This window comes from Cynoglossus semilaevis, chromosome 1 (assembly GCF_000523025.1).
Source record: "Cynoglossus semilaevis isolate Cse_v1.0 chromosome 1, Cse_v1.0, whole genome shotgun sequence".
Taxonomy (NCBI): Eukaryota; Metazoa; Chordata; class Actinopteri; order Pleuronectiformes; family Cynoglossidae; genus Cynoglossus; species Cynoglossus semilaevis.
In genome coordinates, this window is record NC_024307.1 from 15,852,086 (window position 1) to 15,879,179 (window position 27,094).

Here is a 27,094-nt window from a genome sequence, read left to right on the forward strand (position 1 = left end):
AGAGAGAGAGAGAGAGAGCGAGGGAAGTTAGACAGTGAGAGATGAAGTCTTTTTTTATCTCATTGTATTTTTTTAGCTGACTGTGAGAACCACAGCTGGCCAACAGAGGTCAGGTCAACGTGCAGCTTCTCTGACAACCGACTGAACCGTGCTGATCATCGGTGAAATCCAATCAACTTGACTTTAGTGCTTGTGCAAAATTAAAAAAATAGAAATGAACTGCTAAAAGAAAGAAGTGAAGAAACGGGAGACGACACATTCTACTGTTAAATAATAATAATAATAATAATAAAAAGAGGATTGTTACCACACGGAAAAAGGAGGACAGTGGAAAAAGAAGGAGTAAAATGTTAAGTACTGCTGTGAAGTACACTGGGTTAAAAACTGAGTACAGGTAAGAGGAGAGGCAACTGGTCATGAAATAAACACCACCATCATCATCATCATCATCATCACTGTAGGTCTGCAGTGATTGTTGCTGCAATGAAAGTGTATTTACAGTCAGATGCTGCACACCCTGTCACAGGATGCGGTTAATGACGAAAACAGACTAAAAATAAAAGAGGAAAACACAACAGTAAAGCAGCTGTCCCTTCACAAAAATCTCTTTACATCACATTAAAAATTAGCACTGCTGTCAGCTGTGTGTACAGTATAGCTTCTTTATAGATATTTATATATATATATTTATATATTTTCATGTATAATATATGGGTCATTACTGTGTACACAAACATGAACTTGTCTCATTGTAGCTAGCCTCTGCCTTTGGCAAGATTACTTACAACTCTTCTGTTAAGATTCCAAAGCTATTTAAAATATACTTAATGCATAAAAATAAAGATTTTGGCATCGTCTCCCCCTCCTTCTTCTGATTGGAAAGTTATTTTGATGAGAACTTCTCAATTGGAAGCCGAGTTCTCTCAGTGCTGCAGTTCTTCTGCCAGGGTTTAGGGAAGGAGGGAGGGTTTAGTTCTGGACAACAGGGGGCGCCAGGAGTTTAACTGGGGGGGGGTTGGGTCAGAAAAGCAAAAGGAATGAAAAACCTAGGTGGGTGGGACCAATGTTGGTTGGAGGGAGAACATGTTGAGACGAGGTGTGTGGATGACCTGGAGCTCCACGGCACTAACACAACGACAGAGATGATGCTAATGAAACGCTCGGGGAGCAGCACCCTGGTTAACAGCCGTCTGTTGTCTTTCTTTTTTTTTCTTTAACTCCTCCCCGGTGACTCCCCCCTGTGGACTCTCCACAGTCTGTCAGTTCTTTTTTAGCCCTGCCTGGCTTTTTTCCACAGACACTGAAATGAAGAGCGGCGGGGGTGGGGAGGGGAGGGGAGTGGTCCACCTCCCCTCTGTGTTCCTGCGCTCATTCCTCATCCTCCATCACTCTCTCGCGTCTCAGAACACTTTCTTCAGAGCTGAATCTCAAAGGTCTTATGCAGCTCAGTAGAGAAGGGATTTGTGGGCGAGGGTGTGGTGCGCTGGCGTGAGCGACCCTCTAGCGCTGCCCACTGGGCCTCGAAGGCATCTTCCTGCTGCTGAGGAGCAGCAGGAGGAGGAGCAGGCTGTGACAGTGCGGAGGATGAAGTGAGCTGGGCTGTGGCAGCCCAGTTGTCTGCACCGTTGAAGGTCGCACTACCGTTGGATGACTGGAGGTGAGTGGGGTTCATGGGGGTGGTGGTCTGGGGGGGCTTGATGAAGGGACTGATGTTGCCAATAGGTGGGGCTTCGTGCTGGGTGGTCACTGTGGTCGTAGAGGCAGGAATGGAGAACGGCTGCGTCTGTGCTGCCGAGCCAAATGCGTTAGCCACCATCTGTGACGGAGTGATGCCAAACACAGGGCCAGTGGGCTGAGGGAAGGACAGCCCGTTGGACATGGGGTAGGAGACCGGAGGCTGAGCCTGGAAGCCCATCTGACGTGGGGGCAAGATAGGCACAGCAGTGGGCAGAGTGGGCATGAAGGGGACAGAAGGAACTGATGCCACGGGAATGGGCATAGGAGCAGCAAACGGCTGGGTTGGAGGCGAGGCCGCCACCATCATGGGGTTGGGCTGTGGCACTCGGACAGACTTGGTGACTTCTTCCAACCATCGGTCGGCTTCTGACGGTGTGCGTTTATGAGAAGGCATGACCGGAGAGGAGGAGGGCGGGACGACAATCACAGGATTAGCTGAGGACCAATCACCTCCTGTGGGCAACAAATACACACAACTGTTAAACACAACGTAACTGTCAACGTTTACATCAACCTGAATCTAAAGTGTATACATTATTATACAGTTAGTTATTTCTCAGATATAAATACAGGCCATATTATGTGGAGAAAATATTAACATTAATAAATCAATATAAATAATAACAATAAATACATAACACAAATAATAATGTTTTTAAACATTAACAATTAACATCACATCTTATCACAACACCATAAAAGGACAACTAAGATTTGATAAAGCAGAGAGGAGCAGATTTCACATCTTCATCGACCTAACTGTGGTCAACTGATTTAAAGGGACTAAAACTAAACTGAAATTCAAACAGTTCTATTGTCAACACCGGTGCACACTCGGACTGGGCCTTTGCAGCTCATCATATGGTCGGATGACCTCATGATGTCCCCAGTGCATGCTGGGACACCGGGCTGACTCTTACCTGGTTGTGCTGAGGCTGGGGCAGCTGCTGGAGTCTTAGCCCAGGGGTTAGTTTCTCGTGCAGGCAGAGCAGGGGGCATGACTGGGGGGTTAGCAGGAGCAGGAGGAGCAGGAGGAACAGCAGGAGGAGCAGCAGCAGCAGCCACAGCAGCAGCATTGACAGTAAATGCAGTGGCTGAGCCGTTCACTACAGCAGATAAAAGACAGATGCTAGTACCAGGCAGACGTACGTGTGTGTGTGTGTGTCAGGAGAGGGTAGACATGCACAGTGTAACAGTGCACTTAATTAACACTCTTCACAAGTGTTAATTACACACATTAAAATATGGATATAGTTAGGACAAAATATGAGCATGCATGAAATGTCATCTAAATGTGTTCACTCCCCACAAGTCTCTCACATATTCAGGACTGACGCCAAAAACATGACCTAAGACCACGATCTGCTGGAAACGACCTGGTCTGGACACATGCTGTCAAAGCTATGGATTAGTCGGAGTGCAATTCATCTGAAAAGTGCTTATGCAATGTTTGTGAGTGGCCAGATATTAGTCATGCGTTTCACTATAGGTAAGATGATGCTTAAACACAGATCAGGTAACACGTTTTATATATTTATATCAAAGAAAGGTCAGAAACATGATGATGTCCTCCTACAGATTGTCTCTGAATATTCTGACTTAGACATTTGAGCTCTGGTGTTTTAATAAATCCAGTGACTAAATGTCAGAAAATAAGAAAATAAATGTAAGGTGGAGCTCTACAGATCAATAACAACAACTGTGATACTGACTGAAGAGCAGATGGTTCTGAACAGTTCTAGTCCAGTTTTACCTGGTGCTATAGGGGACTGTGGGGATGAGGCGGGTTTGGGCATTGGTGCAGAGGTGAAGGGATCCTCTGGAGGTCCACTGAACGCTGTAGTGATCTGAGTGCACAGGGAACTGATGCTGTCCCCTTCACCTTCCATCTCCGGTACTACAAGTGGAGAAAAAGAAAGATTATACAACATCGTCACTGTATTCCTACGGTAATTAAAAAAGAGCTCTTTGTTGATACATATTCTAAGACCTGTGGTGCGGACTCTGTGCCTTCACCTGTATTTTTCATGGGGAAGTCCGACTTGCGCTGCATGGTGGAGGGCAGCTCGTTCATGCGCAGAGACAGCTGTCGTTTGAAGGGAGACGTCTTCTGACTGAGGGCAGGGAAGCCTCTGAAGGAGCCCTGTCTGGCCAGAGCCTCTGGTGGTGCATGTCTGCGAGGTATGGCCTGAGGGCCCAGCGTGGACATGGACAGGGGAGGGGAGGACGAGGGAGAGGATGACCCCCCCGTCTGGTGTGCTGAAGAGTTTGTCCCACTAATGGTCGAGTTCCCAGCAGCCTTCACGTCCGGCTCTGCTGATTGACAGGAGCAACGAGCCAGGGTTAGCAAGCGGACAGTTTTTGTTTCACGGTATATCTGCAGGACGGTGTGAAGGAGGAAGTGAAATCACACTGAATTAGGAGATTCCCACACCTTTTTTAGCATCCTGTAACTGCCTCATGTGTTCTTCCCTTTCTGCTGCCTCAGTTGCCGTGGTAACCCGAAAAGAACCCTCTCGGGTAAAAGTGGTTCTGTTGGCATCAAAGGTCGCCGTGACCCCGCACTCCTTTTCTCGTTTCTGCTTTCGCTCCAGGCAGGCAGCAAACGCACAGCCTACAGCGTGACTGAGACGCTCCCCCTGAGGGTGAGACCACAACACCACAGAGTGAACTTCGTTAAATATGAGGAACTCATTACAGCGTCTTGCGCTCAGATAATTAGCAATATCCTACAACTATTGCTCAATTAAATACCACATGTTCTTCATTATCTACATGAATAACTTAAAAGGGAGAACAATGAGTCATCATTTAAATCACAATACAGTACTGATCAAATATAGGCTTTGATTTATATTTAATGATTTTATTCAGCTTTTTTCCGTTTACAAATTTACTTATAAAAAAAATTGTACTATATTGATCCCATATTTAGGAAATTGTTGTGTTAGCAGCTGATATGCTGCATGCATGTGGTTCCTCTGGGAATTGAACCCAGGAATCTCTGCTCTCAATGAGCAGAGATTGACAATTTCTTTTTCTTAAAGCAACTTTCCTAAAACTAAGGGTGTTAAAGTTAATTTTACTCTTAAACACTGTAAATGTTAACATTGAGTCTGTCTAGTGCTGGGGTTGAGGCTGCAGAGTGAATCTCACCGAATCCTTGATGGCCATGAAACAGTGACAGATCCAGCGTCTCGTGGTACCATCCCTGCAGATGTAGGAAAAGGCTCTCTCAAAGTTGCGGTCGGGAGCACAGAACGACACCTTCTCTATTGTCTGGTCTAGGATCAGGTCCTGCAAAGCAGTGAAAAGACAATAAATAAAAGAAATAAAAGCCAAATTAGTTTGTAGTCAGGGAGAAGAGACGTTTTATTTTTTACTATTAGGAAAATTGAAGGGTTGGACCATGAAACTGAAATGCCTGGTGACCAAAGGTTTGACTAGAGCAGCCCAGCCATGTATATTGACCCTGTGGAGCACCTGACGGACAGTTTTGGTGGAAACAGGAGAGTTGAGGTGGACATTCAATCCTGCAGTGAGCAGGGCAGCTGTGATTTTATGTTTTTTGGTTAGACATCCCTTTCAGACAGCTTCCTCTTGCGTCCTGTTGGATGTGGCTCGTCGTTCTTGGTGGTTTGCTGACATTACCCTGGATACCGTGGCTTCTGATACATCACAGAGACTTGCTGTCTTGGTCACAGATGCACCAACAATTTGTCCTCTTTTGAACTCTGACATGTCGCCCATAATGTTGTGTGCGTTGCAATATTTTAAGCAAAACTGTGCTATTACTCTGCTAAATCAATGAAGACTGGCCACCAGGCTGGTCAAATTCAGCCATGAAACCTTCAACTCTAAATTGGCCAGTGTTTCAGTTTCATGGTCCAACCCCTGTACATTTTAAACGTTGGTCAAACTGTTAATGCACCACCACAGTCTAGCAGCAGGGGGCAGTGTGGCCATGAATGTGCAGCTGTTTGCCTAAGTCATGCGGCTGTCATGCAGGTGCACTGACCACATTTTTAGGAGGGAGGCCATTTGGAGGTTAATAAACCGGTCGCTGGTTAAGCTCCATAACAATTATTAACCTGCAGCAGCTCGTCAGCTTCCAGCTGTTCAGCTGCAAAAGCCACAGGTGCTTCCTCCGACAGGGCCCTGCTGTTGATCAGGACCTGAAGTTACTCATTACCTTTGTTTTGTCGTCCACAACACGGAGGCCGTCTGCAGACACCCACAACACCGCCCGCACTGGCTTCTTTCCAGCCTAAAAACACACAACAGGAAGAGGAATGACTTGGGAAACAAATGTGTGCCTTTTGTGCCCTTCCATTTTCACCAAGATTATTTCCCTTTGTATCAATCCCTGGTACATCCGTAACACTCTCATACTCTCACTCACACACAGCACCTGAAAATACTGGAAAAGCACCAGAGGAAACACAGAAGGAAGAGATAAATCAAAGGTGGCTCGTCTCGAGCCCCGTGCCATTCACTGCAACCACATTATAATTGGAGAAACGCAAACACTAGTGTCAGGTTTGGTGCACTGATGCAGTGGACAGTGGTGAGCTCATTGGTTTGAAGAGATAAAACAAATGAAAGAAAAGGTGTTTGTGTGCCCGTAAAACGGAAGTGTTCATTCACACAAGGCTTCATTGTTCCATGGAAAAGAGGCTGAAGGGAGAAAAGGAATGCCTGTTATTACAAAAGAAAATCCACTCATACACACACACACTCTAAAAAACACACACACAAGTGCCGCACCCCAGCCTACAACTCACACACACATGCATCACTGTGTTTGTCTCCAGACAGTTTTCTTCAGTGCATCAATGTCTTTTTTTCCTGTGTGTGTGTGTGTGTGTGTGTGCGTTTCCTCCAGTCTTCAGACAGGATCAAAGGGTGAAGTGTTATGTGAGAGGAAGAAAAAATATGAGACTAATAATAAAGAGAGACACACTCAGACACACAAAACAGCAACTTACTTTTGCAAAGAATCCTTTGAAGAATTTCCTGTCCTGGAGGGTGGGTGAGAGGGATGGAGGAGACGGAGGGAGGAACAAGGCATGAAAATGTTAAGTAGGAAATCTACAAATGGTCTGGAGCCTGAAAGAGGGGGTTGGATTTTCGGGGGGGAGATTGGTGTTTGGTCAAGGTAGAATTGGGTTATGGGTGAGTGAGTCAGTGAGGCCACGGATCAGGAAGCTCCACATGATTCCACACAGAGAGATGTTTTAAAGGGGAAGCTGGTCGTTTTCAACACACAACACTCACAGAGTCACTAGGACACGGACAGGAGCCTGGGATTCTGCTGTGAAAGACTTTAAGACTTGACTTTCTGTCTTTTATTCATAATCAAATCACCATTACCAGTGCTGTGCAGCATGAACTGGTTCCTAAAAAGCATGTCTGATGTCCCGACCTCAGCGTTATAAAGATAAAACCAGCACCACCGATGGAGAGCCAACATCCAGACACATACTGAATCATTAAGAAGCAGCAAAGAGCACACCAAGAAGAGACCCTAACTGAGGTCTGCAGGACTTTCTCTGGCTTCATTCAGACATAAAATTGAATAAATCCATGCAGGACTTTCTCTGGCTTCATTCAGACATAAATCCATGCAGACAGAGTCAGTTTGACTAGTGTGGATGATACTGATGTCTAAAGTTATGTGGCTGACGGTATAAACCTTAGGTTTACACTAGTTTTCATAATAACTCATTCAATACTCACACCAGGATCTCATGATCACATTGTTCATGTTGCATTGCACAGGTAAGGATATTTTGAGCTTATACGTGTGAACTGGTTCAAAAGTCCTCATTAGCTCTGACTGAGCTAACATCAGGACAATACTCTAATACGCTCCTGCCGTACTTATCGTTCTTGTTGACCTTGGGAAAAAAGTTTGATGTGTTGAAAAAGGCCATTTTTCTCCTTTAGGAGTGCTACAGTGTTCATCACTGCCTTTATGTTAGTTCTACCTACACTGGAAACCATCCCTGAGAGCAGGGACTGGAAAATGTACTTTGCAACTGAAAGACAAAAAAAAAAAAATTCTTCAACTGGTTGCATCTCCTCCAACTCCCCAGACCAAGACGTCGTCACTCATGCTCAGCAGACTGGAACACATATCCACACACTGGATATGTCGGTTCAACCAGTCAAAGTCAGGGGTCAGAGTCAGGGGTCAAGTTAAGGTCACCACAACCGCATAAAGATACCAAAACCCAGCCTCGTACTAATTCCCCTCCCCGTCACTGAGCGTTCTTCTCCTCTCTGAGCTGTGAGAAGGAGTGGCGCTCTGCTCCTGTTACACTGCTGTGGTGGAGACAGTACTCAGAGCTCCATGTTAATGCATGATTTAGCCTGTTAACTTGTGCTGGAGATTGATTTGGAATGAGTCATGAGAATGAAATTGTGCTTCTTTTCCTAAGACACACACAAACATGCAGATTAAGTACAACTAGGATTAGTTCGCAAGGTGGTTAGAAGGAAAATGTGGAGAGATCATTTTGACTAGAATTGAAGGGCAGAGTGGGAGGAGGAGGGGGAGGAGGGCATTTCTCTGCAAATTAAAACCTGCTTAAAAACAAGAGTAAACAAGTATGACAAAACCAACAAAAAAGCACAATGTTACCAGTTTTAAATGTGTGAAATGATGTGATGAAACTACAGAGTGGGAGAAGCCTTCTGGGCACAGAGAGAAGAGCTCAGTCTGGAAAGATCAAGGTGAAGTCAGGAAGATAACAATAAAAAAAACGTAAATCAAGAAATATGACTTACTACGGCTCGGATTGACAAAAAAAAAAAACAACAACACAACTTTCGGTAGCACTACAACACCAGAGGTTTTTTTTTTTTTACTTATCGCACTACAACACCAGAGGTTTTTTTTTTACTTATTAATGACATCACACATCTTGTGAAACATCAATAACCTGCCCCATGTTGTGCAATAGGTCACTCCTTCTATAATTCTCTTCAGGCATTTTACTGTAACACAGAGTTTTACAGTAATTAGATTCACAACCAGTGCACTGCATTACTAATGAACTACATCACTGCCCTGGGGTGAGTTGGACACAAATGTAGCAGATCTTCCGTCATCTCAAACCTGTCCTGAATCCAACATTATCAAATTGGTCTGTGCCTGTTGTCCACTTACAAAAAGTTTAAAAAAAAACAACAATGTATTATTTCCGACATCAAGCTGAAGCCCAGCTGGATGAGGATCATGGGCCGGAAGTGACCCCGGGGTCAGGAGTCTGAGATCCCCAAAGAAGCATGGAAATGATCAGGACCTGATCATAGGTCATAGACCCTGAATGATCCTTCATGTTATTGTCAATTTGGAAGTTTAAAGCAGAAGATTTCATCATGAAGGTTAAAGTTAAAACTTATAGATCCCGCACTGGAAAAATGATTGAGCTCAACGCCTGCAAACATCTCATCGAATGGATTTCAGCACACGTCAGTGATCTGCCCTGAGGGCACTGGGTGTTGATGTATAAATACAATTGAAATCCTTTAGTTAACAACACAGAGGCTGGCCTCACCCACTGTGTACAGGGAAACAATCCCAGTCTCTATACACTCTCAATACGAGCTGACACTTTCTACCTTCTTCATTATGGAATAGACCTACAAACCTAGGGCTCACTCCCAAAGCTTTGGCAGGAAATGACATCCTGATGATAGCATTCAAATGGTGTAGCCTGAAGGTGCATGGTGCCACACTGCAGCAGCCTCCCTTTCCTCTAAGTCACAGGTCACAGTGTTGTAAAAAAAACAAAAAAAAAAACTCTCATTACCCCCAAAGAATTCTGCTGGGACAAACAACGGAGCTGGCTGTAGAGCTGTAGGTTTCATACGCACAATTACACACACAATTACAAACACACACCGTCAGCTAGACCACCAACACATGGGCCCGAGCACGGATCGAATTTATCCCCTTTTTTTTTTAGCCCAGGCAGCAGAAAGGGCACGGCCTCTGGAGTTGTTTTCAATCTGTGCTCGACTGCTGACCGTAACACACCACGCTGCCAGAGGGTGATGCTGATGTGGCTGCTGTCAGGCAGATGTTAGACCATTTTCAGGAAACAGCATCCTGTTCTCAGCCCACATCACATATTAAGTGGCTGCAGGTGTGGGTCTGGTTCCTGACAAATTCAGTTATTAGTTCCTGGAAATGATGTTTAAACTGGAAATGGATTTTGTTTGTTGCATGGCAACTGGAAGCTACAAATAGGCCGAGAAAAGAGGAAGACAAAGTCGGGGTTTACACAGACTACTCCCTAATTTAGGAGCCATTTAAAACAGGCTTGTTCTTATTAAGTCTGGACAGTGCAGCTGTGTTATAGACTGCTCTTCAATTCCTACAGTCTTTTTACAGTCAAATTCGAGGTTTACTGGTAATAAACATTTTCAACAAGAAAACGTTGAAAAAACAAACTTCTAAATAGCTGGTAGACAAAGTTAATTATAATTCCATGCATGGGAGGAGGGTTCAAACTCCAGGTTGTTGCTGAAAAACCTTTATTGCTATGGTTTCTTTGTCTTATTTCAAAATCAAATTGCAAGCTCAGTCTGAGTCGGCAAGTCTAGGAACCAATGCTATAGTTTATATGGCAACGCCATCAGACTTCAGTATAAAGAGTCTAAGGTTCAGAAGATGTGAAAACACAGTGTTCACACAAATAAATAAACATGGATGCTACAAACTGTATCAGTCAACTTGATCCATCGATCCATCAACCAGAGAGCCCCAAGCTCTGGTTCCACTAACTGCAACCCTTCATCTGTGGAAGCCAGGCCGTTCCAGGTGTTTTCTGTCAAACATCTGAGGAGTAACAACATTGTCTGAATGCCACGCCCCCAGCATGGAACACACAGGACCACAGTTTCCATTGGCCTGGACCAGGCAACCAAATGCAGGCACTTACAGGTTGACCCAGTCATAAGGAGGGACCGACCAACCACCTCTGCACTTCATCAAGACTGTAGTAGAACTGCATTATCATCATTATATAAAGTGTGGGGAATCACATTGCCTTCATTCTATTGAGGTTAGTACACAGTCACAGCCATAAATGGAATGGTTCTAACAACTGGAAAAATCATTTCTTTTATGTTCTCGCCTTCTTTTCCTCATTTTTTTCTTCATTTCGCTGCATCCCTGGTCAGAGGACAGAATCAATTCCCGATTTTCCACATTTAAAACCACAATTGATGGAGGCTGCGACCAGTGACACACTCAACACATACAATCAAAATGACTGATTTGACTAATTTAATGTGGGCCCTCTTACTTAAGCTCTGAACAGTTATATTAAACCCATTCTGCCTGACAGCTTCAGTGGCATTATTTCAGTGGAACTGACTGGTTACAGGAAGGTTGATTAGTGAAAGCTCTCCACGCAGTCTGAAGAAAACACTGGTTTTGTTGTTGTTTCTGAAACACATTACAGAGGTAGTTTAAATGAAGTAGCCCATCTCCAAGCCCAAAGCCCAATGAACCATTGCGTCACTCTATGCAAGCAGGTCGTTATTGACACTTCTACAGTGGGTGAAAGCATGCCAGGCAATTCTCGTCTCCCCTGAAATGTACTCAAGCTCAAAAGTAAACTTAATGGAAAGAGAATTAGAATAATGGAACAGTAAGTGCAGAATGACGCAATGCAGCACAGCCCATCTGTTGCTCTGCTCTCCTCAGCCGTGACTCTTAGGATAAATGGAACATTTCTTGATTGCAAAATGTTAAATTACAGATATAAATACCTAATGTTAAGTACATGGAATGGGGCAGAGACTAAATGAGTTACACAATCAAACTGGTCTCAAGATTCGAAACACACCAAGGAAACCTCAGTGAAGAAGAATAAATGAACAGGACGAGACAATCTGCTGCAGTTCACCACCGGTTCTGATAGTTTTCTGGTATTTCCTGAAAGAAGTTCCCTCAGGCAAACAGGTAAAATGATGCATTAAGGCCAGATAGAGGCCACTTCAAGGAAAAGAAATGATGCGTAGAAGTGACATCATGAGATAATTCTAGCTCGTCTTACATTGACGTGGCAGCGGGTGGGGGGTAACGCTGACTTCCTACCCTGCATATACATGCAAATCAATCGAGCCATGGCGTTGTTTGCTGACAACTACTACTACCCGGTGGGTAATGAGGGAGTGAGGACCAAAATGTCATGAGAAAAGGAAAAACACCTTTGCAGGTTGATGAGGGTCAGGCTGTGGGAGGAAGGGGCAGCGCCGTCATCTCTGAGTCTGGTCCAGAAGACTGTGACAGCCTGAGGCTTTGTGTGACCACACCGAGCACCAGTGTGTAAATACTGCAGTGTAAGTGTTATATCTATGGCTTTTCTGACTGACAACCAAATTCTGCTCGAGGATTTTTTTTTTCTCATGTGAAAAAGTGATGTGAGATGTTAGAGTTTAGGTTTCAGTTTGGCCCGTTATGAACTTCTATGTTTTGTGTGTCAGCTCCCACACACAGGAAGTGAAAAGGAGAGAAAAGACTGAGAATGATGGCTTGTACAAGAACCAAGGGGTTTTTTGTTTATTATAAAGGTAAAGCAAACAAACAAAGGCCTTAATAATAAACAAATATATGTGTGTTTGTTCACTAGACTGTCAAATAAAGTTTTATTTTAGCAGAAAAAACTATTATACCATCTGTGAATCGGTTCTCATAAAATATGCATAGGCTCCACTGTAGTGCCATCTACAAAGTGGGCTGGGGGAGTGGGAGTGGGGGGAGGTGGGGGTCAGAGTAGAAAGAATATTGGAACAACTGATCTACAGTATACCAGGCAGTTGGCCTCGACAGTTCACAGAGTGATGAAAAAAGTCCAGTTAAACAAGTAAGCAACACGAGGAGGAGGATATTTTATTTTTATTCATTTTTTTTTATTTTTTTATGAAAATAAAATTTTATCACAGGTGCAGTAAGTCTGAGAAATGAAGAATCTAATTATGCAGAACACGACACCAGAAGAAGTGCCGTTGTCTCAGGATCGGCCTCATTTACCCACGAGACTTTATAACCTGGGTGGAGTCTTGGATAACAACTGACAAAATGACATTGCTACACAGTTACCCCTCCTCCCACATTTGCCCTTCCTTGCTCCCCGAACTGGAATTTGCTCCTTTTTGTGCAACTGCACTTTGGCAGGAAATACTTGCTGGTCTAGTACTCTTACTAAGACTGTACGAGAGGAAAAGAGGAGCTGTCTGGAGCGAATCATGACACCCCTTGGAAGGTTTGTCAGGTCATACTGGGTGGAGACCCTCATTGACAGACCAGCTACAATGAGACTTAAGTGCAGGAATAAACAGTGAAGTAAGTCTACAGAGAACAGAGCAGCACCAACAGTGTTAGAGAAAGTTCGAAGAGTGTTGGTAGCAGAGAGGAAAATCCACAGAGAGAAGATAAAACACAGAACTGATCAAATAGAAACAGGATGCCTGGTATTAAAGCAGCCTTGTTTCTAAATGTCCTTGGAAACTTACCGTTTTAAGTCGCTTTACTGCATCCTCACATATGTGCATCCCCCTGGACTCCTCCACATCCACATGCCCCAGGTACTGTAAGATAGGTAGAGGTGGAATTAGACACAGAAACTAAAACATATGTAAGATAGGTAGAGGTGGAATTAGACAAAGAAAGTACAACATTAAAACTGAGAGAACAATGACTGGTTCTCACATTTAATACTTTTGCTAATGGAGATTCTCTGTGCACGAGGTGGTCGTGAAAAAGTGTTGGAAGTAAAACCTTGGTGGCCAGGGTTCATCTTGTATTTCTTCGAATTTCAGTGAAATATAAAATGTGATAAATGTCTTTTGTGCCTGTGGCTGGAGCCTTTATAGAGATACTGAAAGCAGAGTGCAATTTTAAATTACTGCTCCTTCTATTATGCTGGCACATGGCACTTTTAAAATGAAATTATTTTCCCCTTTTGGGTCAATCCCAGTTCAACAGCTCTCTCTAGGGTGGGAGTTTTTTTTCTAAATTGCAAGAGAGAAACGACTCACTCGTCTTTGCATAGTAAAAAATAGACAAGTGTGAATGCAACAGTAGCTAAGGGACTGGATATAAAGGTAATATCATAAAGCCCACAGAACACGATTCACGTCTGAATCAATTATTTATTCACTACTGTCAACTATTGTTAACCTTTTGAGTTAGACCATTATTAGTCACTAGCGGCAAACTGCTAGCATTCTAGCAATTATCCAATCTTTGGAGAATAAACTCCATACACCTAACACCTACCCACTGTTGCTTCCAGCATCAGTTAATGTGTAGCAAAGACGAGCCATATACACACTGGGACTTCCAGATACGAGCTACCTGTTATACGAGTTTTTCAAATCACAAGTCGAACCTCTCTCTCTCTCTCTCTCTCTCTCTCTCTCATCTAAATCGAGTCACTCCCAGTCCTTCTCCTACACTTAGTGGCCCGACACTCTGTGACTCTGTTCGCTTGGTTATTTTATCAATTTTTATAACAATAACATAAAATGTTTTTATTAATTAGTATTATTTTGTATTATCATTATATTTGTTTGTATTTATGTTTTTGTGGCGCTTTGGCTCAGAGTCAATGTCTCTGTCATTAGTGTGGAACCTCAGGGTTCACCTCCTGGGTAAGATCGAATCCCGGACAGGGTGGTTGGTCCCTTCCAGTGGACTCACCCCCCGCAGGAAGGTTCAGGGGGGTTGGTACGGTGCAGAGTTATTTGGGGGGCGGTCATGGAGACTGCTGCCCCCGCGACCCGGTAACGGATAAGGGGATGAAAATGGATGGATGGGTATATATGTTTTTGATGTTTAGATGGGGGAGAACTTTTAATTGAATTAATTAATAGTATATTTCTGGGGGGCATGAACGAATTAATCGGTTTTTAGTTATTTTTTACTCAAGATATGCAGAACTGAAGAAGTCACTTTCCAGTCGGTTATTTGGCATCACTGCCGTTTGCAGTGAACTGGAGAAAGTCAACTGAATAGAGTGAAATAGAAATTGTGTAAATGAACACGGCCAGTTCTCTCTTTTCCTCTTCAAACAAATATTCCGACATTATGTATGTTCATGTCTCTGACTATAAACCTTTCTAAATGATAAAGGCTTACACACCTTTACTGACCAGGGGTATTGTTATAGCAGCGGACCGACCACGAAATGGAAAACTAAACAGGACATATTCTGTAACTATGATGAATGAAACCACCAACCAGAATCATGGGGTTATTATTTGTCTGATGCAGGACTGTGAAGTCGGTGACTGAAAGAACTCTCGATACAGATGCTGAAAACCAACTTCCTGAACTACATCCACGTCATGGCCCTCTTCCTCTTCGACACCCTGTTGTCGGACGCTCCAGACTCATAACCCTGAGTGCTGCAGGAGCCATTGTGCCTGAGAGGAAGTCCTTACCCTTTCCTTACAGATACAAAGAGAGCCAGTGATGCTGACCCTAGACCCCCCCCCCACCACCACCTCTCTTCTGTTCCTGCTATTTTAAGAATGTGACGCCACAGCTGTGAGTCACCCTGACGCCATACGATGACGCCAACATATTTGTATGTACTTATGAATGTAAAAACACAGATGTGCACAGATATGTGTGTGTGTGACTGTGTGTGTGTCGAAGCCAACTGTTGTGGAGGAGATGGTGGAGGCAGCTGAGGGTAATTAGTACAGTGAAGGCAGCAGAGCCGATAAACGAGGATGTGCGATGAGTAAACGCGGGAGAGGCTTCTGGTGTCACAACAGATGGTTCAGTGTCGCATCTTACTCCTGGTGGTAACTGGCAGACACTCAACCGAGGCAAAATATGATACTGAAATGATCAAAACAGTGTGTTGTACATGTGCAAGTTCCAGGATTAGTTACGCACGTCATTAACCTCACGTTGGGTCAGGATGACCGTTTACACATTTTGGTACACAGAGGCGCTACACACAAACCTATTAGTTGTTGGTTGGAACTCAGTTTTTAGGGAAAAAAAACATTTGATTTTTGTTTATTGGTCACTTCAGGGGCAGCTGCCAAGTTACCACTGAGGTGCTCTGAGCACAGCACCGTCCCCACACACTGCTCAAAAAAAAAAAAAAAGCTGCCACTGTTCACTTTGGTGATGGGTTAAAAACAGAGGTCTCAGTAGGTTGTGTGCAGTGATGAGCTGTGTCACAGTGACAAGGAGTTCACTTTCCTTCAGCTTTGTTGAATTACTTGAACACTTGCACCACCACAAGTGTACAGGCTCCCATGTTGCAGCATCTTTGACATGGAGCTAATTCCATCAATAAACACCATGAAAGGCTTTTGCTACTGGTCAGTAACAACAGAGCACTTTGTGATAAAAGTTTGCTTTAGGAATATTCTGGAAATCAAGAGAGAGGTCAGGAAGTAACGGAGCGTTTGTTTAGTGTAGAGTGAGAACTAAAGGACCAGAGAGTCCACCAACCTCCTTATATTAACACAATGTGTAAGAACTCCACACCAAGTGTTGAACTGTCACTTAGGTGTAAATGTCTGTTTAGGACAAGCAGTGGCTGTTGATTTAGGATGAGATCATTTGTTTACATTTGTTTCCCACATGGGAACAGGACTGAGGTGTCCAAATTCAGTAGAACTAATATAAACATTTGTGGGAAACTCAAATGACTCCAACTCTGAAATCCAGACCTTTTGTAAACATCGACACCAAGCCTAGATTACAGCGCTGAAATGGTAAAGCTGTGTTTTATTGAGGTTTATTGAGGTTTGTATGAAGTTTGGGTTAAACTTACTTTGTGTATCACAGTTAAAATTGTAATGTGTAAAATTACTGCAACTGTCATCACTCTGTCTTTGTCTTTTTGTATTTTATCATCATGTGCACTAGTACATTTCTTTATTACCTCAGCTGTAATACTGTAATAATGTAAGAAATTATACCAGCAAACTGGACTGTATGATGCACAGTGAAACAAAAAGGTGATATCCTTATTTATATAACACTATGATATACTTCACCCAACTTGTACTGTACTTTTGCTGCTGTCAACACTGTCAACCCATTGTGGGAGGAATAAAAAACGTCTTGATCTTAATCTTTACAAATGTTCAATTTGACTTTAGATAGCAAGAGTAGAAGATTATAGTGGGGTTTAGCAAGCAAGCAAAATCCGAGCGTCCTGTTGTGGACAGATGTGGTGATTTTCATCTTACTGGTTGTTACTGCCTCTGTATGTGGGTAGAACACGAGACGAGTCTTATTCTGGTTCTTCACGTCATCAAACACTTAATAATAATCATTAAAAACATCAAATGTCGTGAGACCACTCTGAGTATATGCAGGATTTGTTTGTGCAGAGACACGCTCACACAAATCATTCATTTGAGGATCTCCAAATAGAAGAAGTAACATTTAGAGCCTCACACACTATTGCAGTAGTATACAGGAGGTGAGGGACCAAGGAAAAAGGATGACACAGCATCAGCACATACGTACTACAGAACCATATCAATATCTATGAGGTGGATATGACACTGCAGCTGCAAAGACTCTGGCTAGAATCCAAATCCATTCCAGGAATTAAATGGGAGGAATGGACATAAATTAGCTTCAGCAAGAAAATCCTCTGCATTTAGTAACACATCGAAAAGAAAAGAAAAGTATCTTGTTGTATTTTTCCATTTCCCAATGGTTGACTGCACACAAAAAAGACAAACAAAACAAACAAAACAAAAACAAACAAAAAAAGCTAAACTCCTGCTATAATAAGAAAGAAAAAAAAGTTTTTGCAGACAACATAATCAGGAAGATAAAAGCCTGTCAAAGACACTAATCTCAGAGGAATAGTACACGTTTAACATTACCAGCATAATCTCAGATTCCCTGTTTTTTCCCAGCGCTACTTTGCCTCTTTAATAATGTAATAATTCCATTTGTTTCCGTGTAGTGCAGGAGTCAGTGATGACTTCACTGGAACTATTTCAACCCACGCACAACTGAGCTCTTTTGAGGCACCAAAAGCAGGGGGAGGAGGGAGCAGCAGGGTAGGTTGCACCGACAAAGTGCAGAAGACAAAAAAAACGCACTTCCAGAACTGCGTGACTGTAGAAGCAATCAGAGTAATTCAAATACCCAAGGAATTTTTCATTTGTTTATCCCTGCCACCTCCTGACATGTAGACTTTTACAATGATGTAAGGATTGTCGATTGACATGATCCTACTTATTAATTTAAAAAAAATTACAAGCAAAGAATAAAATGGAAATACAAATTCTCTTTAGTTGAAGGCTGGTTTTTGAATACAAATTCTCTTTAGTTGAAGGCTGTTAAAAATCGTATCAACAGGGATCAAAAACCAACACGACTCATTAAAACAAGAACTCCCTAATGCACAATTCTATCCTCGAACTCAGCGTTAAGAGGGAATTTATGGGGAGCATTAGGTCGGGGGAAAGGTATGCAGGAGCATGTGTGCTGAGGGAACGTTTGGACGGCAGCTCAGAAGAAATCCTAAATGTCGGGCATTTCACACACTGGCTGAAATACAAGTAAGAGTGCCTGGAGGGCTGGTACCAACATGCTGACACACATTTGCTCACAGTGGCTGAATGATCAATTGAAATGTCACTGAAGCTGTCATATAATCAAGTGCACGCTACAGTCCACTAAGTGTCACAACATCACCAGTACAAATAAAGCAGCCAACAAGCCAACGGTTCACATCCTCCAGATGTAAGTGAACATGCTTGTTTATACAGATTAGGGCGGTCACTGTTCATCCCAAGCCTGAACATCTGTTGGAGCATGAGGTAAAAGGTTAAAGCCCAGTTTGAGTGAGCCCTATGCTGCATTCCTTTCAAGAGCAACACAACTGAAAGTCTCTGCAATGACAATTACCAAGAAAATATCTTAGGTTGTCAAAATGAAGGCGTTAACATTTTGAAATGAAGAAGATTAGAATCTTGAACCATGAACAGAATGATGCAGTACCCAATGTTTCCACCGTTTATTCACGTAGTGCTGTTCTAATACATACATCAGCTGGAATGGTACTAACAATGGGCACTAATAAAATCATTTATTTTGGTGTTTCTGTTTTCGGCCTCGGCCAACAATTTTGATTTTGGTGCATCAGTTATTATTATTATCACAGAATTGTCTTGTTGATTTGTCAGGATAATTAATTGTGATCAACCGTGATAGTGAATTATTACAATTAATCATAATAAATCATGCAACCCTGAAATTGAAGAATTTCAATAGAGGTAAATACATACGAATATCTTCGAGTTCACTGTGTAAAGTACTACTTTACAAAGTAATACTTTGTTTAAGGAAAGAGTCCTAAAGCAAACCTGACCAATAATGACTTTCTTTATCACTGTTGTTACTCTGCACACCAAAGCTATTTACCACTCTTACTAACAAGGGTTACACACACACACACAACATTAAATCCTTTCCCCTGTTGATGTAACCTAGTGCAGTCCACCTAGAAACTCTCTATTTCTAAAGTCTCAGCTTTTCACATCCCCTCTAACCTGGGTGGGGTGGACACTGAGCCACGGGCTTATGTCAAGAGGAAGTGTACCATTGTGCTTCTGTTTGCAAAAGTGGAGCTTCATGTTGCCACAATACAGAGAGCGCTCCACTTCATCAACCGCAGCACTGCAGGTGGAGTTCAGAAGACTGCAGGTATGAAGACAGTCAAGTCATTACCCCACTGAGCTGTGTTACACACAAGCCAATTCATTTGTCTGCTACAAATGAAGGTCAAAGAATTGTGTATATTTTAACTAACAGGGTCAGGAATCATTTTCATGCACTTTTCCCACAGGTTTGAAAGCCTGCAGCAGATAAAAACGCAACCTAGTTGAACACTGCGCTCACAATCTCTCAATGTGAATGATTAATTACAAGCAGCGTCCTTGGGGAACTATGCGAGCTTCTCTGAAGAATGAGCGAGCCTCAGTGAGGTCAGAGCTGCACAAGGTACAATCTGTGTGTGTGTGTGTGTGTGTCTGCAGGTGGGTTTATTTGTAAGGAGAGTCACCTTGACTGCGAAGCTGCATTTGCCGCTGCGGACCGCCTCTTCGTCTGTCTGCCACTGGTGCGGCCGACTGGACTCCGGCACGTAGATGTCTTTCTTCCGGCGGAAACTCTGCCGTAGCTTATTCATTACTGAGCTACCTGTGAACAGTGAGAAAGACTTTTTATTCATCACAAAGAACACAGGAAAGTGAAACAACAAGGAAAAAGTTCTAATAAAAACTTGAAACAAGGATCAACAGGCATTTAACAGGTGCATACTCTGCGTCCTGGGTTTCATGATGGAAAAAGTGCCGACTGTGCAAAGCAGTGGGGTTCAACACTGCAGAATACAAGATAAACACAGGTGACAGCCTTGTCTTATATAATTTTACAGCAGTAAATAAACAGTCGACATATTCCAATCCTAGATCCCACTTTAGACTGACTTCTCCGTCCAGACTGTTGTGGGGCAGGGTACCGAACTTTGGTTCTTTTATAGCACCGACCTAAAAAAACGGGTTATCAGAGGTTTGAGTTTCGACCGTCGACACATCAGTCAATGACTCGTTCATACACAGTGAAAACAGTGCCACCAAGAGGGCATATGACAACAACGGCTGTTTTGTAAATAGTTAGCCCCCTGATCAACACGGTGTAATCATTACTGTGAGCTGCTGTCGCTAAGAAACATGATGGAGCAGAATATCTGCAGCAGTGTCCGACTGATACACAGAACACAGCTGCGACGGCTGCTTTGTGATTTGGCTCTTCTTTACCCCACCTGTTTTATCTTTCCTTTACTGACCTCATCTCTTCGCTCCATCTGCTCTTTTATGTTTTAAGCTTTGATTACTTCAGAAAAACTGTTTAACAGCTAATCACACTGTTCAAACTCTTAAGCACTTTGCAGATGCTGTTCAAGGAAAAGCTCCTTGGAAAATGGATCAAAGTCAGCGGATCGGGATCAAACCAGAGTTCCTTTTGCACACACTGTGCTGGTTGGTGATTTAAAGGTTTTAAAAAAAGGAGCTCAATATATGGTGGAAAAATTGATAATGTGGTGGGATGCTGATATGTGCTAAAAATCTAGACATCATTAAAATGGAAACTGTACATCTTCATGTCTTTGGGAGGAAAAAAAGAAGGCACAGAATAAAGGCACAGTGCCAATTAAAAGATGCTGATTCAAAGAAGAACTGAGACCGTGTTTTCTTCATAGGAACTGGTCTATATATCTATGAGCACCACATAAATGGAGACCAGGAATTCTTATGCAAGCAGAGCAGGGTCTTTATGAACAAGTTGTTCATACAAATTGAAGAAGGTCTCAAATGCAAGAGTAAAAACTGTGCACAATAGTATACCATTAAACAGCATTCACAAATATATAAACCTAATTAGCTATAAACAAAATATTCACTCCTTGCAACCCATCGTCCATGAGCCTGTGATGTTTGATAGTGGAAATGAGTCTTATCTGCCCGTGTCAGGCACTATCACGTTGGGCGTCACACAAAGGAGTATTGAGTCCTGTCCTGGCCACAGAAAGACTAAACCAAATTCTGTAAAGGGGTCAAACCAAATTCCTTACTGTCGACAGGACTGTCTTTTCGTATCATTTCAGCCAGACCTGCAAATATGGCTCATAATGAGCTGTTACAATTCATCCTCTTTGTGACAAAGGAGCTGGTCATAACTAACTGGTCAGTCAGCACATGTCTTGCTGATCTTGCAGCTGATCATTTTGCAAATGTGTTCTGTGTCAGAGTACAGTGAAAAAAGCTCACACTTACAAAGTGGAGCTAATGGGTCGTTAGCCAAGAAAGCTCCATGCATGTTCAGCAAAAGTAAGGTTAATTGCTGTGAGCAACCGCAAAGTTGTCTGGAAAAGCAAACCAAATCCAACACTTGCCCGGCTAGACAGTGTTGCCTGCCAGAGGTAGAGGAAAAAAAGAACATTCCTGTCAGGCGATAAAGCTTCTCAATGTCTCTTAAAGTCTAGTCTAGTTTATAAAAGACTGCAAATAATGTAAACTGCAGGTTAAACTAGTGATTGAAGAACAGTAAGATTGACAAATACTGTGTATCGAAAGAAGAAATCCACAAACAGCCCTCTTTCCCAAGTTGCCTTTGGGCAAAGTGCAAAACTTTAGGCTTCAAAACAGCAGTTTTTTTTTATGTTGGATAATATCATAAAAAAAAGGTAGATAATCTGCAACACAGCCAGCAGATAATGCTGAGTAAGTCCTCAAACAGCAATAATGTGAGTTACGATGACGTACAAATAAACCACTGTAGCAATAAAGCTGCACTCACATGCATTTCACTGAGCACACAGGCTCAAAACATTACAGACTGCAGTAGAGTGAAGGGTTTGAAAACAAGTCGAGCGAGTGAGGAGGGGAAAAATACTGCTCCAGCCTTCACTCCCGCTCTCTGCTAACACGCTGGTTTATTTAGGTCATATCATGTTTGGGCTCACTGCAGTGCCAGCGACAGGCTGCATGCACCCAGGCTGCAGCCGGAGAGGAGAGGAGGAGCTGCAGGAAAACAGATTTGTCGGCTCCTCTCCACTCTTGGCTTCAAATCATTACAGTGTTTGTGTCAAATGTGCTGTGTATACATTTGGAGTAAATATTTGAATAATGAAGTCAGTGTTCACATTGTCACACACGAGACACCGCCCAGTGCTGATGTTAAACACACTTTCAGACACAACAGCAACACAGCTTGTGGTTTACTTTTCTCATTTTAGTGCAGAATGATAGTGGAAAACTGTAGTTTCATTAAAGAAGAGCGACACTCACCGTCAGTGCTGACAGGGATTGTTTAGGAAAAACAACAAGTAGTTGCCCAGAAATAAAACCAAATCACAATTGAGCAATAGTCTTTGGAGACTTGGTTTCAATTTGTCTTAGGAACAACCAGAGATTCTGGATTTCTTCCTTTGGCTGCTCCATCCAGGGGTTGCAACAGCATCTGCCTCCAACTAACCATATTCTTTACCTAATCTAATTTTCTGTAAACCATTCCATGTCCTTTAATACAGCCATTCATTTTCTCAATCTCCAGGTTTCTCTCCTAAATCCTCCAAAATGTCTCCAGTCTGTGTCCACAACATGTCCCAATCTTGTCTCTTCAACTGTCTTCTCTCATCGGCTAAACCTTTGCTGTCCATGAAACATGCTTATTTCAAAGCCCACATGATTAATCAGACTTTCCTCCTTATTGTGGTGTAAATGTGCACAATAAAACATCACAATTGTATTTACTTATTTAATTGTCATGATCTATACAGTGTTTGAGAGTAGGGATTCTGTTAAAGCCTCTTTTAACCTGCCTGGTGTGGTAGTCATGCACTTTTATTTTAGAACTGTAGTTTGCTACTCTCATAGGAAGTGTAAAGACCTACTATTACTGTCCCGAGCCTTATCTGAGAGCATCTTACTAAACACACAATCTAAAACACCTGCAGTTAAGACTCTGCCAGCTCACAACCCACATTATCACTTCTCTCTTGGCGACTGCACTTTATAAAACATTAAAGAAATAAAGGAGGCAGAAGTGGAGGAACATATATATATACATATATATATATATATATATACATATATATACACATATATATATTTTTTATTTATATATATATATATATATATGTATATTCAGTGTGATTTTCGTTATCAGCCAAGCAAATGTGTTTTATTCGCTAGTTCTGCCTCCAGTTCACTCTTCTTTTAAACAGGAAGTGGCTTCACTGACTGGTCTGACTGTCTTAAGCCTTGCTTAGGCTGCCCTTTACCTACGTGAATAAGTATGTCCTTTCTAAAAGTGACTGCATACAAACCACAATGTTTGCCTTACGCAATGATTGCTAATCAATTCTTCCACTAAGGGACAGTGCTGAATTCAGATTTAATTTTCAGATTCTCAATGGTGTGTGCAGGAATTAAATGCAGCGCCGCAAGTGGACGGAGATCTTCTTCTCCCTGGTTGTGCCATTTCCCAACGGTTTGGAGTGGCACTGCTTCAGGCCATGCACTGGGGTACCAATCTGCAAGTTCATTACAAACCTACCAAATAAGCAGCCATGAACCCATGAACAGATCAGTGATCGGAATCGTCTCTGACCAGCAACCGATCAGTGCTGGTCAGTGCAAGTTTACCACTAAGTAATATGAGTTGAACGTTCGTGCAGAGTTCACCTGTGTGGTGCAGTATGTGGGAAATGTTAAACAATTACTTGGTATGAGAATACAAATTTTGACCTGAAGAATACTCCTTTTTGTACATCAAACTCAACTGAAAGAAATTGGTAAAAGGCTCCATACGCATACTGAGCATGAACTAGGCTATATGTGGCACACAGAACACATTGTAAGGCTTTATTTGTCTGGGCTATTATTGTGGCACACTCCAAACAGATGGCTAAGACTTACTTTTTTATTAAAGGTGGAGACAACTAAAGGTGTAACACATTTTCTAAAAGCTGCTTTCAGCACTATTCTTTGTAACTCAAGTCCATGTGCAGAGGGATAAAAATAGGATCAGGTCTTGTTACAGTGATATAAAATGAACAACAATCCCCTGAATTGCACCAATAGCCAATTTCTGATAGAAAGTGTGTGTTTCATTGAAACGTGCAGTTGTCCAACCTTGCAGAATTGTATTGTGTTGTCAGTTATCTGCTTTGCAGATGCTGCGTAGGACACAACACAACAGATGTTGACACTACTTTCCAAATTGCATGATGCACATATTTCAGCACAGGTCGTTGCCAAACTAATTATAATCACATGTCTAGTCTTACACACAGCAGCGTCGAAGCTCTTGGTTCTTTCCGTAGCCTATAAGGAACACCGAGCGGTAAGAAACACTTGAGGTGTGCACATCAACATAGACAAAATAAATGAGCCCGTAAAGACGCGTGGGTAAAAGGAAAGAAAACCAAATTCAGACAACATTCTCTTTCTCTCTGTATGTGTATATAATATGTGCTGTTGCTTCTGAATGAAGGCCAAAAAAGAGCAAAGTCTGGCTGAGTTATCCTGCTGCACAGGACTCAAGTAGTGGGTCATGTGGAAAATAAAATTCAGGGAAAAACTGAAATGAGTGAAAGAAAGTGGACTGTTTTTATTTCCTCTCATTTAAGAAAAAAATATTTCCGTTATTACATTGCATTTTTATAATGTTGTAATTGGATTAAAACAATAAAATAAATATGACCTAATGCCCTTAACTCTGTCAAAAAACCAATAGTTAACACATGTGGCTACAACTACATACTGTACATAAAAAGTAATACGTAAAAAATGGATTGGCGATCCCGTGTTTACCTGTGGCTACTACTGACGTCGAGGTGAATGTTGCATGTTTTTTATGTTCCTGTGTTCACACACACAAAAAAAATTAAACATTTGTTTATCACGTGATAATGCTGAGGACATGGCTAATGTTTTCTGGAGAGATTACGGAGAAGAAAGAAGCGAGAAGGCAGATGAGAAAGTTATGGCATTGGTGTAGTAATGTAGGACGTCAGATCCCTGTTGGAGCCGTCACATCTCCCGCAGTCTGGCACTGTGAAGATCTGCTGCTGCACACCGAGCAGCCCTAACAAGGGCAATTATACAAGGGCTTTTCATACCTGCTGTTTTCACACACTCAGAATCTGGAAAAGAGTACAACAAATGTACTTGTTTGTATCAACGTCTCTTCTGCAAGACTTCTTTAAAGTGGTGGGCAAATGTAAAGCTACGTAAAGACAGGCTATTATAAAGAAATGATTTATTTGTAGCTCCTGGCTACAAAATTAGGATAAAAAAAATGACACAGAATTGGTCAGTTTGATGGGTGCAAAACAGTCAAGAATAGGAAATGAGTATATACTGAATGTGTACAACAACAAATCCTCTACAAAATGTGACAAAAGAGTCAAAAATGTAAACAACCAGTTTATCAAAGTGGATTACTTGATTATTAGGTTCTCATTATCCAGCAATGAGAATGTGGAGAGATAGGCTGGTCTTTCACTACATGACAGATCACTGTGTCCATCAACAAAGCATGGTTAGAAAATGATTTTATTGAATCAACTGCTAAAGTAGGTTAAATTAGACAAAGATTAGATCAATGATCTATGAAGTGCCTTTTGGAGTTTCCTTTCTGAAAAATAATTCCCCCAAACACTGCCCTAATAGTTCAATCCATCTTTAATCATTGGATTATTTCTCTGCTAAGATAATCTTTTAGAACAGTTTGTCCTTTTTCCCCTTTCGATGTTAAAACTTTCCAAAGAAATCAATATACCTGGTCTGATCAGAACTGAGTCTCGGCCTGAGGAGAACAAAAAAGGGCTGGAACATAAAAGAGCTGCTTCTGCAGCAGACAGTAAATGTAGCAGCACTTAAATAATCTCTACAGGAATGGAAAACTGATTAATCCCTGCACGAGGATCCCAGGGATAAGTGATGCAACTGAGTTTAAAAGAGGAGATATAGTAAGAAGAGCCCGGGGGAGCGGGTGAGCAACTCTAGACAAAATGGGCCTCTCCGTCCTCCATACTCTGCCAGGTGATACTTTCACCCCGTTTGCTACTGCTCTCTTCACGGAATTTCACGTCACGCGAGTTTATAGTCCAGAGCATGCCAGTGAGATTGGATAGCCTCAATCAATGAGTCCTGCCATCTGTAGTGCAAAAAATGGCCGACCAGCATGTCTGCTGAGCCCCCTTATCAGGGAGCTGGAGGTAACACTGCCTCTGTTCTGCTCCCAAATGGACACAGGAAAAGAGAATTTGAAATATGCTGTTACTGTGGTAATCCAATTTTACGGGCCACGTTTGTGGCTTTGGCACGCTTGTTCAGAAAAAGGGGTAAAACAGGTAGAGGAAAATTCCCCAGCAGAGCCAAAAAAAAAAAAAAAAAAAAAAAAGGTAGTGTTTGACAGAAGACTTGTAAAACCAAATGTTAGTAGAAGTTTGACGATCTGGTCCATTTGACAGCTGACGTAACACTTGGCAGCAGAGCAGTAATGGAAATAAGATTTGGAACATCTCAAAATGTCTTCAACAGTTTGACTCTTGCCGACTGCAAGCAACTGTAATGAATCCATTATCAGAGCAACCACAACTTTCACCACAGGTCTGGTATTGCTTATGTCTGCTATTGATTTGATCACAATGGAAGGTATTGACTTTTAATGTCCCTCTGTGAAACACAACATGAGGTGCTACAGTTCGCTATATTAATGCACACACACAGACACACAAACACGCATTCCTACACGTGTAAAGCC

General features: G+C 42.3%; 1 protein-coding gene across 5 annotated transcripts in view; it reads right to left on the reverse strand.

Moving 5' to 3' along the window:
* Positions 1 to 213: 213 nt before the first annotated feature.
* The window catches only part of numb (NUMB endocytic adaptor protein), a 40,333-nt gene continuing 13,452 nt past the window's right edge, over positions 214 to 27,094 (reverse strand). The window contains exons 2-11 of one of the 5 annotated variants that reach the window (XM_008314027.3): positions 19,824 to 19,960; positions 13,273 to 13,347; positions 6,726 to 6,758; positions 5,930 to 6,004; positions 4,894 to 5,034; positions 4,172 to 4,376; positions 3,754 to 4,053; positions 3,491 to 3,634; positions 2,658 to 2,843; positions 214 to 2,190 (exon numbers count right to left, since the gene is read on the reverse strand). In XM_008314027.3, coding sequence (XP_008312249.1) covers positions 1,415 to 2,190; positions 2,658 to 2,843; positions 3,491 to 3,634; positions 3,754 to 4,053; positions 4,172 to 4,376; positions 4,894 to 5,034; positions 5,930 to 6,004; positions 6,726 to 6,758; positions 13,273 to 13,347; positions 19,824 to 19,949 — 2,061 coding nt within the window. In that variant the 5' untranslated portion in view covers positions 19,950 to 19,960 and the 3' untranslated portion in view covers positions 214 to 1,414. The remainder of the gene's footprint in view (positions 2,191 to 2,657; positions 2,844 to 3,490; positions 3,635 to 3,753; positions 4,054 to 4,171; positions 4,377 to 4,893; positions 5,035 to 5,929; positions 6,005 to 6,725; positions 6,759 to 13,272; positions 13,348 to 19,823; positions 19,961 to 27,094) is intronic. The other 4 variants (XM_017035157.2, XM_008314044.3, XM_008314059.3 and 1 more) reach the window with 4 other exon arrangements.